General features: G+C 44.0%; 1 protein-coding gene across 2 annotated transcripts; it reads right to left on the bottom strand.

Annotated features, from left to right (window-relative positions):
* Nucleotides 1-1042: 1042 nt before the first annotated feature.
* Nucleotides 1043-11662, bottom strand: KAT8 (lysine acetyltransferase 8). Of its 2 annotated transcripts, none has more exons than XM_053361373.1 (11): nt 11182-11662; nt 9895-9969; nt 8945-9120; nt 8684-8737; nt 8418-8582; nt 7691-7780; nt 6679-6819; nt 5984-6077; nt 5237-5387; nt 4863-5017; nt 1043-2495 (listed from the first exon to the last, which is right to left on the bottom strand). In XM_053361373.1, the coding sequence occupies exons 1-11, from the start codon at nt 11645-11647 to the stop codon at nt 2431-2433; spliced, it is 1632 nt and encodes a 543-aa protein (XP_053217348.1). In that variant the 5' UTR covers nt 11648-11662; the 3' UTR covers nt 1043-2430. The 2 variants fall into 2 exon arrangements, with proteins under 2 accessions (XP_053217348.1, XP_053217349.1); XM_053361374.1 differs by having other exon boundaries at nt 11186-11565.
* Between the last annotated feature and the right edge of the window lie 1310 nt (nt 11663-12972).

Raw genomic sequence — 12972 nt, 5'->3', positions numbered from 1 at the left:
GTGGACACCTAAGCACGGCAACTGTAAAAAAATATTTAGCACCTAACTAAACATGACAGTAAGTTGCACAGAACACACTCACAGCTCAATAAAAATGCAGAGGATTGCATTAGTAGCCACCACTAAGCCATTCCTGTAAAATAATTAAGAGACACCACAAAGTAAGCTGTTCTTTCACTTACATGGAATTAAATCATGATAAGGCTGCACTCCTTTGCAATAACACTACACTAATTATGATAAGACAAAAACATGATTCTAACGATTAACAACACATTTATTGTGCCACTACTTTATATAGACTAGAATGTGCTTATGCTACAAAAAACACATGCCTAACCATGTCTACTCATAAGTAAATGCTGCTGGGTTCAATGGCACCAAGTTTAGGATTAGGATTTAGGATTGCAGCCTAAATGGTAATCCCGATATAATTTACCCTGTTTAAATCCTGTGAGTAATGCTGAATAAGAAGCAAGTCCACAAAATAAATTGGCTAGAAAGAAATCTGGCATATAGAAGGTATTCTGCAAATGTTCAGTGGCATATTAAGAAGTGAAGCTGTATTTTTAAGCATTCCAGCTGTTGTTGAATTATCACTCCCTTGAACCCTACAGGTTTAGAACTTACACCAAATTCAGAATTTCACCTGGTACAGCTTACACAATGCTACAACAGAAGGTGAATTGCCTCTTTGAGTTACAGATCAAGGAAGGCTGTCAGAGGAATTCCTGCTTCACTTTCTAAAGCAGTCACTCACTTCATGGTGTGTTTTTGTGTGTTTCTATTCTAGAAACATATACATGAACAAGTGATGCCAGGATATCAGACGACACACTTGCACTCAACAGGGGCCTGCTTTGGCTCTCTTACTTCACAGTACAGGTAGTACAGCAATAAAGCAGACAGTGGCAGATTTCCAGGATCCTGAATATATGTTTCCAGTATGGCCTAAAGCCTCCACACCTTGCCCAGATCTTTCTTCCCCCACCCAAACCTGTGCTCAGCATAATTCCATCATTATACACGCAGCATAGAAAGATACTTTGTTTTGTTGTTTTATTAATTAAAATATTTTTGAAAAGTAAAAGAAAACACACTGCATACATGGATTATGAATCTAATATCTGTAGCAGAACCATCACATGGACAGTTTCTCCCATAATATCAAATGCAGCCCCACCCCACTGATACCAACTTCCTTTTGAACTAGTCCCAGGGGTGCAAGCATATCGGTAAAAGGTGATGTGAAGAACAGCGTCAGCCTCCCTCTTCGGTTCCATTACTTCCACTGCGCTTTGTCCAAGAGAATGCCGATTCTTCTGAGAAAATTCCTTCTCATTTTATTTCTGGCAAAGGTAGCTCATACAATGGTAGGGCAACTTGTGAGAACCAACTAACCCACAATATCCCACTGTTCGGTTTCCTCCAGTTTGGAGGTTGTACATTCCCCTGGGCTAAGACAACAACCCCGTGGCAAGTAACAGCCCCCACCCCATCATATTTGCATTTAGAACCATCCCTTTCATGTAGGGTCTCTGCAGAAAATCAAAATCAACTAGGTCAACCCAAAAGGCCAGATACCCTGTTAGCTATGACACTACAGCTGCCAGGGATATTCTCAGGGTCAGGTGTGGCACAGTGACTTCTCAGCTGCTGTGTTTCTTGGAAATCCATGCTTTTAAATTCAGCCTCAAACCCAACTCTGCACAGTCGTGCTCTCATCTGCTGAGCGGAGCATGAAGCACTTCTGTGCACAATTCTGACAATGCCCCCCTTTGGCGTGCCACTCTCAAAACTCTTGACTGTGATGGATCTAAATTGCAATTTGACTGTGGAAAACTAAATTGCAACTACAATCAAGTCTTCTTTTTCCAAACGGTCATAGCTAAAAGCGAACCCCCCCCAACCTGAAATTTTGCTGACTAACTGCTTCCCAAATACTGCCTCACGTGTGTTTACTGCCCCTGTTTTGCTCTACCTGTCTGACAATAGAAGTAGAGGCAGTCCAAGGTTTTGTGCTAGAACAGCTCAGAAACTAAGCTTCCAGGGCCAGTGACAAACAACAGATGAGAAGGTGTGTATCCCCTTCCTCTTCTGGTTAAGACGGAAGCCACCAATTCTACTACCCTACGAGAGCAAGACAGCAGGTTTCGCCAGAAGGAAGGAGTTTGCCATGCAGAATCAGAAAGGGACAGGAGGTGAGATGAGGGTGGGGGAGGAAGTGGGAAGTCTTCACTCTAGTGGAGCACAGTAAAGTTGGCGTCACACTGCTAACACCCCTTCTCTCCCTGCCACCCTGAAAACATCTGTTCCAAGACATGTCTGATCAATGCAATACCAACAAGAATGCCTCAGACAATCTCTTAAAACGAAGGGTGGATGTGTATTGAAGCCGAGCTGCTCCCGTTGCTTAGATCAGTTTCTCCTTCACTTCTTGGAAATCTTGGCTTGCTTGTGTTTTGGAGGTGCCCATCGCAGACAGAGGGAATCCACTGGAGGGGGAGGAAGGAGGGGAGGGAAAAGCAAAGTCAATAGGTGTGGAGCAGGCACTTGAGACAGGCAGACAAGCAGCAGTGCTGCCTTTTAGCCAGCTAAGAATGCTGATACAAGCTTCTCAAAAAGGCTATCCCAGTTCAAAATGCTACTGTTTCCAGTAAAGCTTTTTAATGCTCTTCAGAAAAACAACCAGCAGAATGCCAATATGAATGAAATGATGCCTTGGGAGTGTAACAAAGGCAAATACTGATTACTGAGACAAATTCATTTTAGCTTCTATGAGAGCCTGTTTGCTGTTCTACCCATCCTGGAAACAACTGCATTTCAGAGAAGCAAATGATACTCCAGCTTATCTTGAAAGTGGCTGATAATCAGCCTTCATGGCCCACCCTGCAGATTGCTCCTCTGCAACAACTGACAGCGAGCAGCTCCTTTAAAAAAAGAGAGAGGCTCAGAAGGAGAAACTGGCACTCTGTCTGCAGCTCCTCTTACATAACTGGCACTGACTGGCACGTCAGAAGCCCCACCAGGGCAAACAATGCTTCTTTCAGCAGGGATCAAAACCTGAAACTACTGAAAGTGGTTCTGGCTTCCTGACCTCTCACAAGGTGGTTCTGTGTTTGCACTCAGCAATGCCTGGCACACTCCATGACGGAATGAACAAAGCAAAAGCAGGATATGGGGGGTATCCAACTAGCTTTTGGCTGCACAAAGGATATTCCCCTCCCTCTTCTCTCCACTCTTCCCCATGTCTGCTCCAGAGGGTTAGGGTGAATCCCCAGTACAGAATCAGGGGGGGACGGAAGGTGCATGGGGAGAGGGAAGCCCTTGCGCTAGTGGATCTATTTAGTTGGATACTACCCAATTATCCCTGGAACAGATTTAAATGTAGAGAACTGTACATGGGGAGAGGGGAGACAAATACTCTATAAAGTTTGCATTCAGAATTGATTAAGCAAAGTAGTTAAGCCTGTCCGCATTTAAGTTGCACTGGTGATTCAGCTTCCAAGGAATATGAACGTCTTATTGCAAATGTTATAGCAGCAGAAAGGACTGGAATTAGACATGCTATTTCCCAGCACAGTTGTAACAGGAAAGAATACAGTATTAACTGAAAGGGACAAGTAGAAACACGTTAATTCTTTGTCACAAACATCTCCATTCTATGGTTTCTGAAATAGACAGACAGCATCCACATATTTTGAAGACTTGAAACAAGATGGGGGGGGGGGAACTGATATTCTCTTGCTGTCAACTTTTGTCCCAAAATTTGCATACTTATATGGTGATCTTACAGACAGACATGCAATATAAGCTACTCTCATATGTATTGTATTGTGCTTGTTAAAGTGAAGCAGCTGACGAGACTGGCTGAGGTGGTGGAGTGACAAAGAATGGAATGTTTAGCTCCTTATGTAAGCAGTTTTCAGTCCAACTTCTGAGAGAAAATGAGGTTGTCAGTTTGAATGGCAATAAAACCTCATACAGGGCAGGGCAAAAACTGGGAGGAAGTTCCAAGTCACAGGGAAGCCAAAAAGGACGAGGAACTCAGAGACAAGGAGACTAAAATGAGGTGAGACTTGGCAAGATTAAGAATGAGGTCTAAGAAAAATGGAAGGAAATTGAAGTATGCACCAAGCCCATCTCTGATTATCTCAATGTACTAAAGGAGAAGCTATATGCTATGGTGAGGCAGGTGAGCGGTCAAGAGACTAAAAGAAATGTGGCAAACCAAGAGAGGCTGAAAAGCAGGAATCTGGGAAAACAATGGTCCTCTTCAGGAGTTCTGTCTTCATGTTGACACTTGAAGAGATGTGGGAGAGAGACAGGGGCAAGTGCTCTAGCTCTGCCCTGTTGCCGTCTCCACAAGTTGGAGGGCAACGTTCTGAAGTGAAAGCCTCCAAAATTACACATGACTGGTGGAAGGAGAAACACTTCTGTGCTCTTTGTAGCAGCTCCCCCACCCACTTCATATATTAAGATAAAACACCTGTATAAATTTAATGTGTGGGGGGGAAACATGAAACTGAAGAAAGGAGCCAAAAAAGAAAGAGCTGGGACTGTTCAAGACTGTTAGGAAGGAAGTCAGCAAAACCAGGATGTTTGGAGGACTGCAGCCTGTGTGCAAGGAATCAAAAGCTCTAGCGACTCTAAAACCCTGAGAGGGCAATTCTACCATTGTGACCTGACAACTCAAAAGACAAGAGTAAGATCCAAGATGCAGCCCAAGAGGGTGGGGTTTGGGCAGGTCTTATATGCCACATAATGATTTGAACTAGGCTGCCAATTCTTTGCTTTTGATTAAAAGACTCCTGTAAATCCCCGCCAGGTCTAGGATACAACTACTGCCCTTCCCATGGTACCTGTGATGGGAGGCTTCTTGTACTGGGCACTTTTGAGATGCTCCTCGACCAGCTTGGGTGTGACGCAGATGACATGCTGCCCCTTCCAGTACTTGACCATGTTCAGAGACTGCAGCGTACTGATGATGTCATTTTGTGTGATGCTTGTCATCTGACTGCACCGGGGAGTGGGGGGAAAGCAATGGGTAGGGGAGTGAAAAACAAGGCAAGGTCAGCGACTGGCAATTTTAACTGGGAGGTCATATGAAAACCACTCAGGACTGCTCATAATAGAATATCACAGAAGCATATGTGCTTCTCAGCAACAATGAGGAATTAGAGGGCACTGTTACTCAAAACAGCACATCTTACTAGCAAGATGGATTCTTTCTCACCTGAGGTCTTTGATGGAGAGGGTACCTCGGAAGTCCCGGAGGATCTCGAGCAAGACCCACGACCAGTAGCTACGGTAGCTCAACTTGCCTAGATCTGAAAGGGGCTTCTCTGGGGAGCCCACTGTGCTTTCCAGTTTGGAGAGCTCATAGCCTGAGGAACAAGAGCTTTAGGATTAATGTCAAGAAGCAATCACAACTCAGAATTCAGACATCTCAAGAGCTTTGCTTTTGCAGCTTCTCCCCCCAGGTAAAGCTCAGACCCAGTAAAGAAGGCTCACTCTCAACTGAGCCCTCCAGAAGATCTTAGGGCACATACTCAGTTACCCCTAAAACCCTTTAACTTAACCAAGAGTGTGAGAGGTGTCAACATGTTAAAAAGAGCAGATTCCTCCCCACGTTTAGTTAGTGCAATTTTAAGGGTGGAAATTCTAAGTTCTAATACAGATTAACTATTACGTATTATATATTCAAAAAACAAAAACATTCTAAGGCAGTTATAACTTTCTGAAAGCAATTACAGTTTAAAACATTATTCCATCTGGTGATACAGTACAGAATCAGAGGAAGCAAAATTATAGCAGATTAACTGAAGTGAAATACAAGGGCGTATGTTACACAAGTTACTTCTAGTCTGTTCTTGTTAAGTGAAGGCACTAATCCTCATTTCCAGCAACTGGAAGAGATTGCGAGGTTGTGAAGCTACTTCTTTTGGTGGTTATTGCACATGACTGAAAGAATCAAACTTACTGAAAGCAATGAGGAACTTCCCATAGCCCCTTCTTTGGTATGGGGGCAAGGTGAGGATGCAGGCAACATTGTTGCCATCTGGCGACTCCTTCTCCTGGTGGCAGAAAATCAAACAAAGAAGTGAAATGAGGGAGCAGGGAATATTGTACTGGGCATAGGATTCATGCATCCTAAGTACCACAGCTCTCTCTGTTTTGAAAGCAAGATCTGTTCTCACCAGCAGCCATTTCACCTGGTTACATTAGTGAGAGAGGTGATACAGCAAAGCTATTCTATTGGGCTAGCAGGAAGCAAGTGTCACTTAGCATCTTTCCGCCCCTAGTGGCCATAGTATTTAAATTCACTCATTTTCCTCTTTCACCCCACCCATCGTCTCTTTGGAATTACATCTATTCAACTGTAAGGCATTATACTGTGAACTATCTTGAGTCTGTTAGCAAACAGGTAACTTTGGTGATATCTCAGAACTCAAAAGGAGGATGAGGATGATTTCCAGCACACAATCGCCCTCCTCTCATCCATGGCAGAAGCAAAATAATACAAAATAAACAGACGTATGATAATTTTCATTTTTACTGGATTCAGAATTTAGTTTTAAGAAAAGCAGTATCATGATTGCTCATCCTCCTTTTCACGCCCCTTCTAAAGTTCAACTAGAACTCTCTCCCAACACTCATCCTATGCCAGGCCAGTACCTTGGAGAAGTAGCCGACAATATGAGCCCCTTGCCTGTCGACCTCAGTGAGAATGTAGAAGACAAAAGGCTCCACATCAAAGTAGAGAGTCTTGTGGTCTAGGAACAGTTTGGCTAAGAGACACAAATTCTGGCAGTAAATCTGGGGGAGAGAAGCAAACACCAGTAAATAAATAGAGCACAGCAGCAAGAAGAACACGGTGAGTGTAAGTTTATTTCCCAATCCAGGGAAAGAGGTGCCCTACGGAGGACACCCCCAAAACCTTTAAATACCTCCTCTTCCCGGAAAACATTATTTCATTACAACCTGCAACTTTGTTCTAAGAAAATCCTCAATGAAGTTACAGAGTGTGATCAAATCTCCCCAATTTATTAAGTTACACACATAAAACAAATAAATCAAGAGGACATATTGCAATGTCTGAACTTGCAAAAGTCTGTATTCTTAGATGTTTTCAAGCCTACCAACCAAGCCAAGGGTCAGAGTCAGGGCTCTACATGAGAAAGTGGATCTTCTGGACCATTTCCATGTTAAAAGTTCTCTGGCATACCTCACAGGCCTTGCGGTGAATGGTCTGTCACAATATTGGTGCTGTTTGCTCTCTGTTTGCACTCTGTAAGCAACCTAAAATTTTCATCCATCACTTAGGCAGCGATGGCCCTCAATATCATGTGACCAGTAGGATTGGATAAAGCTGTTTCTATATTGGATCACTCCCTTCTGAATAGATAGCGACACTAAGCCCCATTACTGGAAATCTTTTCTATATGCGAGTGCTCCAACCTTGCCCATGTAAGTCTTCCCAAATCAAGAAACCAAAAGCTGCCACAATCACAAAGATACAGTAAGAGGAGTTCTGGAAGGAGCTTACATGTTAATGACTATTCATAGCCCTTTGGGAGAGATTAGGCTCATATTTGTAGAGGCATGGCTCTGAAATTATTTGGAAGATAGGTTGGGTAGCAACTAACAGGTTTCTGATGTAGCAGAAAACAAAAACTGGGACCCCTACCTTGTGATCTTTGCCATCCACCTCATACACTGAAATGTTGTTTTTGCGGTAGATCTCCTTCCCTGGCGGCTGCCGCCACTGACACTGTCCCTGAACGACAGAGAGAGAGAGAGAGAGAGAGAGAGAGAGAGATGAATCTGCATTTTCCTGAGCAATTTCACTGCTTGGGCTGCTCAATACAGCTTCAACAATTTCCCCAATTGTCTAGGTTCTGGTAAGGCCAACAGCCTCTACTTTTCTTATTTGAGATTGGTACTGCTCATTGAGTTTTCCTAGTTGTAACACATGAATAAATAGGTATTAGAATTATTGAAATTGAATAATATCCTTCTGAGGGGGAGGGGAAAACCTACAGCTTGGTAAGCTACCAACATTCATCTCCCCGCTCTCCCATCCAGCTCCCCCAATGCAGCAGCTTCTGACAAACCATCTTCTACAGATGGAAGAAAAAAGCAGCAGAAACAGGCTTTTAAAAAAGGGTTTCCCTCATCCATGTCTTTTTAATTTTTTATTATTCAAATATTATGGATCTTTATTGTTTTAATATTTTTATTTAAACTGCTTTGTGAAGTCCACCTGAAAAGCATAGAAATATTTCAAATAAATTAATTCTGAAGCTCTTGATATCTTCAGGATGTTCCATCAATAAAAACATTAACTAAGGAGGCAGGTCTACTCATACACCTTTATCCTCACACCCCCAACAGCACCCATTCCCATTGCATACCAGATGATAGCGGTAAGTCTTCTCAAATTTCATGTACTTGAGGCAGTACTCGCAGATCCACAGCTTGGGCTGCTTCCCATAGTCCTCTGGGAATGGCGAGAAATACCAAGCGTCAATCTCATAGTTCCCAATATGGATTTTGTCCACGTATTTCACCTTGGTGATCTGAGGAGAGAGAAATATAGCTGGAGCCACAAAACACAGCTGTGCTCTTTTATCTACTGAATTTTGGCAACAAGACAGGTCAAGTGCTAGTGAATACTCACTGCTTCATGCTCCTTCTCCAAAGCTGCTGTGGTGGGATCCATCTCAGCATACGTCTGCAATGGAAAAAGACAGCAAGGTGGCCAAATGTTCAATTCCTAATTGGACAAGACTCCCTAAAAACGCTATCCCCTAGTGCCAAACTGATGTTAAGAATAGCTCCAGAGGTACAACCAGACACCCTGGGTTTTCCCAGCCTTGGAACTGACACTCTGTAGTAGAGCACAGTTCAATCTCCCCAGCTGTGTATCCTCCGGCATCACCTTTTGCACATGGTTGATTTCGTCATGTTTGCGCTTCTGGTTCCGAGTGATCTTGCGCTCTGGCTGTTCAGACAGTTCATTCATGTACTGATCCGTGTTCTTCTGTACTGCATCTTTTACTGTCTTGGTGAGGGCGAGGCGGTTTTTGTCCACCCACTCATCCAGACGCCGGTTGACTGCAATTAGGAGAAGAAATTTGTATCAGTCTTGGATCTTCCACCAACATTATTCAGCTGAAAGTTAAAACATCTTCCATTCCATCCTTCCTTGATCTAAACCACTGGAGATCATTTTCTCTCCTACTAACAACAGTATCATTATTATAGTTCTCAGGTGCTTTATCTGTCCAGGTGACTGAAGAGATCACCTCTAAGAATATGGCATTTAACACTAGTTGCAATGAATTCAGGACAGCAGTGGATGTAAATTCAAGAAAATTTTCATGTCTTTTTCTCTTGCAGAAACAGCATAAAACACAGGAGTGCAACTGCTAACCTCCCTATTTGATACTTCACTCCCTTCCTGGGCAAGCAAGCAAACAAACAAGCAAACAAACAAAGTTATTTTTAGGAAACCTCCACAAAACAAGTATTTTTAAAAAATCTGTCTGTTCATCTAGGCTGCTGGTAATTTTTTGGATCAGTGTAAGATACCTGGAAAAATACATAATTTCAGTATAAGTTCCAATATTTGAGAAGTCTTGTTGCATGTGTAAAACATAACAGGGACTCTGGAAAGGGTTAGGAAGGAATTACCTGCTCTTATTCCAGGAGTAGCCTGTGTGGTGTCCTCCAGATGTTGCTGGACTACACCTCCCATCAACCCCGGCCAGCATGGGAGTCCAACAACATCTGGGGGACATCATGTAGGCTACCTCTGGACCATAAAGGCATCTCACACTTCCTCCTCACCACATCAGCAGACATGGAGAACCTCAAAAAGATACTTACACCCAACATAGTGCACATAAAACTCCTCTCTGGCTTCTTGCTCATTGATCCGCGACTGGATCACTTCTGCAGAATCTGGAAGAAAGACAACACTCAATCTGGTTAATCTCAAATTAGGAAAGACCAAAAAAGAATCTAAAAACAGTGTTTCACTCTGGCACACCTCAGCCAAACTCCTCACAACCAAGCTGCAAAAGTGGAAAGGACCTGGAATAGTTGGTCAAGGGTGCAGGTGTGCATGTTTTGTCAAAGCAAGAGCCCATTTGAGTAGTCAAAATATACTATTCTGCACTGGACAGTAGAGCTCAATATATCACAGAATTTTAAGAGTTTCCAAGTAATAGCCACAAAATGGAAGTATGCCAAAGTGCCTTAGTCCCTTTTTATTTCAGTAAGAAATAAATATTTCAATAAGAAATATTTCAATAAGAATCTTTCAGATCCAAATGTGGCAAAAACACTGAGGGAAAATACAGATTGGGCACTCCAGAAGAAAAGGGCAGCCAACCTGTATACCCTTGATTTTGGGAGCCACAATGTTGCAGGAGTGCAGGTATGCAGAGAGAAGTTTTCACATAAAACTCTACAGTACTCTCTGAAAAGGCTACTTTAAGGGATGATACAACACAGGAAGAACTAGAATACTGTATGCACTGGCTAAACCTGTGTATGTCCCAAAAGGATGTCCAATAGCATTTAATGAGGTATACTCTTAAGTTAGTGGGCACAGGATCACAGCCACAGGTCATCATTTTGATATCCTGCTGCTTGTTCTGAGGGGACGGCTGATGTCCATCAGGAACAGAACCTTTTAGTAGTGACCTCATGTTTGTGCTTGATTGGGTGAAGCGTTTTGAGTATTTAAAGCAACACATTCAATTTTGTTCCATTTTGCTGCTGTGTGATAACTTTGCTGTGGGTTTCATTAGGCTCCCCCCCCCTTTGGAATGATTGCCTTGGAAACGTTTAAAACAATCAAAATTAAACAACAACAAAGACTGCCGGTAGTAGAAAAACTTTGAATAAACAACAGCTGTCATAAGGAGTAATTCAGGGTCATGGAAGCCTCGGTGATGTAGCATAAGCGAGGAGCTTGTGGCCCCCTCCAGATGCTGCTGGACTACAACTCCCATCATCCCTGATCACTGGCCATGCTGGATGGGGCTTAAGGGGAGACCAACGGCACCTGGACGGAGCCACCACTGTCCTGGGGACGAGCAGGAGGTAATTTTATTTTTTTTGGGGGGGAAAGATATGGGAACCGCTCCTGTTGTCCTGGAGACGTACTTACGCCACGTCCCGTCCCCGCGCCGACACAGGTAAGTCTCCCCGATCTCCACGGTGACCTCGGCTTCGCGGGGCGGCGGCGACGACGACGGCGCGCGGCTTTGGTTGGCCGGGCCCCCCGCGCTGCCTTGCCCCGGCGCCTCCTCTTCCTCTCGCCCCCCCGGCCCCAGGCGTCGTGGGTCCGAGCCGGGGGGGCTCCCCCTGTCCGCGCCGCCGCCGCCTTCGTCGGCTGCGGAGGCCGAGGCCGCTTCGCCTCCTCCAGGCCCCGCAGCCGCTGCCATGACAACCGCCACCGCGAGAACTCGCGCTCACAACCCACGCGCCCTTCCCCCCCGCGACTAACGGTCCCGCCAACCGTCCAAGGCCCAAACCGGAAGTGAATTCTTCGGATTAAAACAAGAAACAAAAAAAAGGAGGGGGTCACTGTCGTACGGAGGTGGCGCGCGAATATGACGCCTTGGGTCATGTGACGCAAGGCGCTCGCGAGAGGCCGCTCAGCGCGGCGGAACGTTGCTAGGAGACGGAGAACCCGCGTGAGCGCCCGTTTTAAGTCAGGTTAGGGGCTCCAGAACTATTAAGGTAAAGCCGCGGCCTTCTCCCAGCATGCACCGCGCCAGGCGCTTTACGCCTGGAGCTCTCTAGGCGACAATGCGCGCCCTGGAGGCTGGGGAAGGTGGCCTTGCTTCCCCGAAATAAAACCGGGCACCGACTAGACTCCTGCTTCCAAGTTGGGGGTCACTTTGGGCTGAAATAGGCGCTGTAAATCTCAGCTGGTTTTTAAAAATTGTTCTTTTAGATCGCTCAGGAGTAAAAAGAAGCTACTCTCAGAAAAACATTTCGCCCCCATGTGCTTCCCTAAGGCGGCAATCCTATGAACGCTTACCTAGGAGTAAGTCCCACTGAACTTGCCTCCAGGTCAAAACAGTGGTACCTCAGGTTAAGTACCTAATTCGTTCCGGAGGTCCGTTCTCAACCTGAAACTGTTCTTAACCTGAAGCACCACTTTAGCTAATGGGGCCTCCCACTGCCGCCGCACGATTTCTGTTCTCATCCTGAAGCAAAGTTCTTAACCTGAAGCACTATTTCTGGGTTAGTGGAGTCTGTAACCTGAAGCGTATGTAACCTGAGGTACCACTGTACGCTCAGGAGCAGTGCTGATTTACGCATAAACTAAACAAGCTATAGCTGCCCCCCCCCAAAAAAAAATTAAAGGGAAAAAACCGCTGGATGTACATTTCCAAAATATAAGATGAAAAACAAATAAAATAAAACCTACATACAGCAACAGTGTTTTGTGTTTTGTAGGCTCCTATGATGTAAGTAATGGTCTGCTAGCCTGCTCCCTAAAATATCACTGGTTTGCTCATTTCTATATACTATAGGGTGCCTACATTCTGCAATTTATAATTATGAGTAGTTTGCATAATATATTTACACCTATTATTTCATGTTATAGCAAGTTTCTAGAGACTAGATTATGAGTCTTTGTAAAAAGTGTTTCTAAAGGAACTTTTGCTATTGCCAAATGCCAATGTGTTTGCATTATTAAGTTGGTTATGAATAAAAAATCATTTTAAGTTAGAGCTTAATAATTATTTCACTATTAATATACTTCTTAATTGTATTTCAATTCAAAAATTACTCTGATAAAATACATATTTTATTATGCGCAAATGGCCTTAGATATCCATTAGGTCCATAAATTACCATATAGCATATATTCGAAACAAAAAACAGTGACAATTTGTTGTTGACAAAGGACAGCTGGACATATAAAGGGCACCATTACCC

This window comes from Podarcis raffonei, chromosome 13, assembly GCF_027172205.1.
Source record: "Podarcis raffonei isolate rPodRaf1 chromosome 13, rPodRaf1.pri, whole genome shotgun sequence".
Taxonomy (NCBI): Eukaryota; Metazoa; Chordata; class Lepidosauria; order Squamata; family Lacertidae; genus Podarcis; species Podarcis raffonei.
Note: the sequence above shows the minus strand (reverse complement) of the source record. Positions and strands in the feature narration are given on the sequence as shown.

What these genes read in the sequence shown, in the direction of transcription:
- KAT8 (XM_053361373.1), bottom strand. Translation starts at nt 11,647, where the DNA reads ATGACCCAAGGCGTCATATTCGCGCGCCACCTCCGTACGACAGTGACC. An exon ending in AGACTTACCGCTATCATCTG is followed by an intron (nt 7,781 to 8,417) that starts GTATGCAATGGG and finishes TCTGTCGTTCAG; the next exon opens with GGACAGTGTCAGTGGCGGCA. An exon ending in CTCTCCATCAAAGACCTCAG is followed by an intron (nt 5,018 to 5,236) that starts GTGAGAAAGAAT and finishes TCCCCGGTGCAG; the next exon opens with TCAGATGACAAGCATCACAC.